General features: G+C 45.7%; 1 protein-coding gene across 1 annotated transcript; it reads left to right on the top strand.

Moving 5' to 3' along the window:
- The first annotated feature begins 2,361 nt into the window (after positions 1-2,361).
- Positions 2,362-3,530, top strand: LOC100282350 (early nodulin 20). Its single transcript, NM_001367063.1, has 2 exons — positions 2,362-2,583; positions 2,753-3,530. Exons 1-2 carry the CDS (start codon positions 2,412-2,414, stop codon positions 3,349-3,351), a joined length of 771 nt encoding a protein of 256 aa, NP_001353992.1. The 5' UTR covers positions 2,362-2,411; the 3' UTR covers positions 3,352-3,530.
- The last annotated feature ends 3,551 nt before the right edge of the window (positions 3,531-7,081 follow it).

Raw genomic sequence — 7,081 nt, forward strand, 5'->3', positions numbered from 1 at the left:
TACATGGTATAGTTCAAATGGATGCAAGGTGGACATGTACTTAGGCAAAGTGATGGTCCAAATTATCTAAGACCTCATGTAGGACATTGTAAGCCATGTTGATGGCCTACAAGACATTCGAAGAGTCTAAGACACCAGGAAGTAGAAGCCTAAACAAAAAGACATACATAAAAGTAAAGCCACCAAATTAAAGTTGAGACAAAGATGGTTGAATTGGAATTGTCTCATGATTTTGGACCTGTTCAAATTTACATGGCTTCATCTCTAAAATGTAGAGGTTTTCATTAGCTATCAAAAAGTTCAAGATTACCAAAACCATAGTTCAGAGCTAAAAGTTATGCCCAAAATATGAAAGTGTGTCACGCTGGAAAAACAACACCACATATGCCTGGTGCTCCCTGTCTGGTGCATAGAGGACATAACTGTGACTTCTATTGAACCACCAGGCATATCTGGTACTTCTATCTAGTGTAGGTGTCCGATGCTCATAGAAAAACATCATAACAATCAATTTTTAGTGCTATCAGAAGTCTGGCGTGATATTTGGTGCTACCAACGTACATGTTCGGTACATACACAGATTGCTGCAACTTTTGGCAATGGCTAATTTTGGACTTTGGGCCTATAGATACCACCCCAACCATCTATTTTAAGTGTGTGAGACCTGAAAACTTGTATAATGCTTAGTGATATACATGATGATTAGTTTAGGTGCTTCGCAAAGTGCTTAGTCTAGTTAGACCACTCGTTATGTGCTTACACAGTCTTCATATCGTTTGTTAAAAGAAGAAGGAACTAAAAACATATATCGATTTTGATCTTGTGGTGATCAGGACTTGCGACTCCTCACTTCTGAATTTTGGCAGACCGCATCTACAATTACAATAATGTTTGTGATTCTTTTCTCATACTCGATGTCCTCGATGTCACTGGCCCTGTCTATAACCCTGGTAGTCAAAGGCGTCGTAGAGGCGGTAGTTTATGCAACTTGCATATCATGCTCGTCGTGGTAGAGAGCGTCATCTGGAAGTCGGGTAGGGCCTCACTCATCGTGCTCGCCGTCGTATATGGTCGCTAGGGGTGGTAATGAATCATGATCTAAATATTTCTTCACAGTTTTTTAAATCCTTAAATTAATTTTAGTTGAAAAATAAATAGAAATAAAGCCAGATTCTAACTCGATACAATCCTTAAATTGTAGTATAGTGTAAAATTTAGACTCCCACTACCACCCCTACTCGTCGCAGAGTCGCAGTACACCGGTGGGCATTACATGGGCTTCAAGCTGACCTGCTGATGAAGAACAAGAAACAGATAAGTGCAAAATTACTGCCGCCGATAGTGAATACGAGCCGTGGCTTTGTATGGATGCTGTGAAAATAAGATATGACCATCGATCGTAGCCAGCAGCCGAACAGGCAGGTCATGAACTCCAACGTGCCGACTGCCGTGGCCGTTCGTCTCGTCCCCCTCCCGATCCGCCGTGCATGCCGGCAAGGCGCGCGTGCGGAGGGTGCCATACTGCCACCCTCCGCTTTTGCCAAAAGCGAGCTCAATTTTGCTATGCTCCCGGGCGCTTTTTGGCGCACTTGCGATCAGCCGCTGCTGCGCTCGCAATCGCACGCACGCACATGCACGGCAGGACCGGCGGCCGAGTGCTCTCGCCAGTCCCTACGCTCTTGGACTGTTCACCCGGCCGCGTCCTGCTCCGGCCAGATTCCACGTTCCTGTGCGAATGGAATGTTTCATCTCGGTCCCTTGCTCTGCTGGTGGCTGGTGCGCGCGCGCGTTCGCCGGAGTATTGGAAGGCACGGACAAGCACAAACCGCCGTGTGCGACAGGGCGGTGGGGACGCTCGGTCGGTGCATGCGCGCGCGAAACGGCTCTGTCTGCGGACCTTCCCATTGTTTTGCACCGCCCGGCGCGTACGCGATGGCCTGATCTGTGCATGAGGCCGGGGGTCGCCCGCCGGCGCCGTGCGAGGTAGCCTGGCGCAGCGTTTCCTTGCGGCTTGTCAGCGAGCGGCGGTGAACTATGCAAACGACCTCTGCGTGCACAGGGAACGTACCGTTCGTCTGGACTTACGTGCACATGGCCTGTGGATCAGAAGCTAATAAAGTACATGCCGAACAGAAACTTACCATTTGCAGGGAAGGAAACGGGCGAATATACAGCACTGATCTACTCTGCCAAACTGTTCCGAGACACCTACCAACTCCTTGGACGTTTCCATGTACCATGATACGTCACAGTGAAATTCCGTGCCAGAGTCTGTAACCGTTGCAGCATGTTGGGGTTTACCGACGCAGCGGTACGGTACCGCCTTGGCGTATATATATGGACGACCAGAGACTGCACCTTGTTGGCAACCTCAGACGACTCCAGACGCAGCGTCAACCTCTGCGGCGAAGATGGGAAAGATGAAGGCAGTGGCGTGCGTCGCCTGCTGGGCGGCATTGTCACTGATCAATGTCGTGATGGCCGTCGATTACGTCGTCGGCAACCCGGCCGGCGGCTGGGACGGGAGGACCGACTACCAGTCTTGGGCCGCAGCCGAGACTTTTGCTCCGGGAGATACCCTAAGTAAGTGTCATCACCAGGTTTCAGCTCGTATTTTGTTGCCATCAGCTCGTATGCATAGACTTTGTCGGCTGTCAATGTCATTGTGCGTTGCGTTGCATCTCGGGGAATTCTCATCGCGTTGACTATTCCTATATGCACATGCAACACGTACGACGTGCGATGCATGCAGCCTTCAAGTACAACTCATACCACAGCGTCATGGAGGTGACCAAGAGCGCCTTCGAGGCGTGCACCACGACCGACCCGATCTTGTACGACAACAGCGGCAGCACCACCGTCGCGCTCACCATGCCGGGGACGCGCTACTTCATCTGCGGCGCGCCGGGACACTGCCTGGGCGGCATGAAGATGCAGGTGCAAGTCGCCGACCGACCCGCACCCACCACACCCAGTTCGCCGCCGCCGCCGCCAGCACACGCGAAACAGAAGCGGCATGCAACGGCACCATCACCGACGCCTATGCCGTGGGCTCCAGCGCCGACACCATGGTCGCCCGCGCCGGCACCCGCGGCCGCGCCACCGAGACGTGCAGGGCACAAGAAGAAGCACAAGAAGAGGTACTGCCCGCCTGAAACCGTGCATGCGCCCGCACGGGCCCCCACCCCCACAGTGCAGGCCGTCGAAGCAGACTTTCCGTTCGCGGCGTTTGCTCCTATGACAGCTCCGCCGCCGCCGCCGCCAACGTCGGGAGGGCTTGCATGGCGGCGAGCAACGTGTGGCGAGGCTACTGCGGCCTTAGCCGCTCTCGTCTGGTTCATGCTCCTCTGAGCCGGGGAGGTTTCAGATCCGAAGATTTTAGACGCCAGGTCATATTATATGAATATCGTGTGCACGTACGTTTTGCTTATAATTTATATACATGTTTACTAGAATGTGGTATTTGTTGAGATTCTGGGTTTGTATCTTTCGTGCGTTATGAGGTAATGAAGTTGTAGCATACTCCCAATTCTATTTTAACAAGTGTTCGCTCGTTTTCAATTGAGCCAACTATACAACGGGCTATTAGCTATAGGCTGGATTCAGTGCTCCTAGAATGTATGAATTGGTCCTTTGTCTACCCCAACTTTATTACCGTCGAATTACACAATACACATGTCCCATTAAAATAAAAAATGCATAATGCATTAAATATTTTATTAAAAAATAAAATTACATGAATCAGAATAATAAAATCTAATTGTCATGGTGCATATCCCAAATATGTCCCATTAAATTATTTTAGAGCCAATCACGCACCGGGCTTGTATGGAGTATGGTCCTTTGTTGAATGGTGGCTGCAAAGCTCGATGGTGCTTGGGGTGTCATTTGGTGCTGTAACATAGGATTTTATTGTCTTGTAGTCGTTCGTATCGTATAATCCTCCACGCTCATCCTTAACGATTATGTTGTGCAGAATGATATATGCGCTTGATCACGCTGAATACATGTAGGAAGATAGAACGCCATTGAGTTGTGAGAATATGAAATCGAGCATTAAGCGCCCCAAATGCCTTCTCCGCGTCCTTTCGTGCCCCCTCCTAGCATGCAGTGAACATTCTCTACTTTGGAGTCTATGGGAGCGAAACGGTCTTCTGAACAACGGTTGCCGAGGGTATATGCCATTAGCGTGGTAGTAATCCTTGTTGTACTCGTGGCCATTCACCATGAAGTTCACATTTGATGCTTCATCCTTAAGCACGTCAGTGAACAGTGGCGGTTAGTTAAATACGTCCCCGTCAATGTTCGATCCTGCCACCTCAAAATAGCATGCTAGATCCATAAGTCATATGAGACAACCGCCTCGAGCATGATGGTCAGGATCTAATGTCTCCTCTTGTCATCTATCCTCTCCATCCAACAGGACAATTTCTTCACTTCCAATGCATGCAATCTATACTTCCAATAATACTAGGAAATCCTATTTCCTCTCCCCTTAGCTAATAGACGCCTAAGGTCATCAATATTGGGACAACGCATGTACTCCTCCCCGAAATATGCAATAAAACCTCTATAGAAAAAGTCTGAGACACTCTAAGACGAAACGTTTCCTCATTTTGATGTACTCATTGATGGATTCAACAACGCCACTACCATATGCAAGTATGTGTAGGGCAGTTGGGCACTTCTGATGGAGGGAGAAACTGTTGCAGTTGACTACATCAGTTCAAAGAGTGAAGTAGCGGTTGACTACATGGAAATTTTTTATATCTCCTTTGGTTCGTGCTTCTCAAGAAGTGGCGTCAAATATCATTGTGTTTTGTGCGAAAGTGTTGTACGAGATTGTTTGCAAGGTTAATGTCACTCTCATTGTCACACAATAGCAGAATTTTGCTAAACTCACATAAAAAATACCTCAAAGTTCGCATCATCCATAGCAATTGGACACAACAAGTACCCAATTATATGTAGTCGGCTTCGACGATGGATAGTGCAACATAATTTTGTTTCTTAGAACTCCAAGCACCAAGGACCGCCTAAGGGATTGACATGTCCTAGTAGTACTCTTTTGATCAACTTTGCAACCAGCATAGTCTGAATCAAAATAGCCAAGGACATTGAAAGTGGATCCCTTGAGATACCAAAGACCTATGTTTTATGTGTGAACTAAATATCTCAAAATTCTCTTAAAGGCCACCAAGTGGAACTCTTTTAGGTTAGCTTGAAATCTTGCACACATGCCCACACTAAGCATATCTGGCCTAGTGCACAAAGATAGATCAAGGAACCTATCATCGACCTATAGAGCTTTTGATCGATGGACTTACCTTCTTTGTTGAGGTCGAGATGTTCGTTTGAAGTCATAGATGTTTTGATGCTTCACATTTTTCATATCAAACATCTTTAGCATGTCTTGGATATAGTTGTTTTGACATAGAAATGTACCTTCCTTAAGTTGCTTTATTTGAAATCCTTGGAAGAACTTAAGTTCACCCATCATTGACATCTCAAACTTTTTAGTCATCATTCTGCTAAACTCATTATAGAAATCTTTATCAGTACTGACAAATATAATGTCATTGACATATATTTGGAAAACAAATAAATCATTATTGAACTTTCGAGAGTAAAGAGTAGAATCGACTTTGTCTATTTCAAAGTCATTCTTTAAGAGGGAGTCTTTAAGACATTTATACCATACTCTAAGGGCTTGTTTGAACCCTGTAGAGTGCCGTATGGAGCTTAAACACATGATGAGGCTTTTGGGCATCTTCGAAGCCCGGTGTTTTCTCTACATATAACAATTCTTGAATTGGCCCATTGAGGAAGACACTCTTGACGTCCATTTGGTAGAGTTTGAAATTATAATGAGCAGCAAATGCTATTAAGATTCGAATGGTCTATAGTATTGCCACTAGTGCATAAGTCTCTCCAAAGTATAAACCTTCCACTTGTATAAATCCCTTTGCAACCAACCAACCTAGCCTTAGCCCTAAGAAAAAAAACTCATAACACGATGTCGGACCCAAGATACCCGAACCCAAACCCATAATACCTAAAACCCATTTTTTATTTGAGAATTTTGGGTAACAACTTATAAAACCCAAAATTATTTCGGGTAATTCGGGTACCATCATCCGGTACCCAAAATACCCGAACTCCCCAAGCCCCAACCCGACGTCAGTACACTAGGCTATACTTTGGCGATATAGCACTCTAGCACTCTTTGTCCCCATGAAAACCTAAAAGGCAGAATGTATTATTTTGCAAAGTAGTGCAGATGTCACGTCGATGCATGCACCTTGCACCATGCATTGTCCTTTATGAAAAATGAGTCGCAGGCAGGCTACAGAGGGTTTGAAAGGCAGCAAGCAACATATGCTATAGTCTTGTCAGGTAACTGGAAAGGCCTGCATCGAATAAATAGTGATCACCCTATCACTCCTTCATCCACAACCCTTGCTTCAATTAAATCGCTCCATTTCTCTATATCCTCTTTTTTCTACTCGGTATATTTATTATAGTTCTTTTGGCGGTGCCCTCTTCAGGTAGTCAAGCTATGCAACTTTCAGTTAGTTCGTTTGTAGTAGTAGTGTTCTTTCGGTCTGGACATCTCTTTGTAACCTTTGTTGCTATGTCCTTGATGCCATTTTTTGGACATCGATACCCGAACTTCATATTCTTCCACTTTAAATAGTCAATCAATGTGGATAAAATAAGCAAAATCAGTTTAGGTACTACAAGAATACCCAATACCAAACCTGAATTTTTGGGTACCCAAATTTTCAGGTAGTGTAAAACTCGGTGTAATTTTGGGAAATAATTCAGACAACACGATATTTTAATTACCTGAGTTACCCGACCCAAAATTTTTGGGTAACACGAACGCCTAGTCCTACCTAGCCTTGTTTCTACCCCATGCTCATCTTGGTTGTTGTGAAAGACCCATTCGATTCCAATCACATTTTGCTTGGGCCTTTCCACTTGGGATCAGACTTCATTCCAAGTGAAGTTGTTGAGCTCTTCTTGCATTGCTATCACCCAATCAAGATCTTCCAAAGCTTGTTCTACCTTAAGAGGT

The sequence above is a fragment of the Zea mays genome, chromosome 3 (genome assembly GCF_902167145.1).
Source record: "Zea mays cultivar B73 chromosome 3, Zm-B73-REFERENCE-NAM-5.0, whole genome shotgun sequence".
NCBI lineage: Eukaryota > Viridiplantae > Streptophyta > Magnoliopsida > Poales > Poaceae > Zea > Zea mays.

Coding starts and splice junctions, on each gene's coding strand:
- LOC100282350 (NM_001367063.1), top strand. CDS start 2,412: ATGGGAAAGATGAAGGCAGTGGCGTGCGTCGCCTGCTGGGCGGCATTG. Junction 2,584..2,752: donor TGCTCCGGGAGATACCCTAA/GTAAGTGTCATC, acceptor CGATGCATGCAG/CCTTCAAGTACAACTCATAC.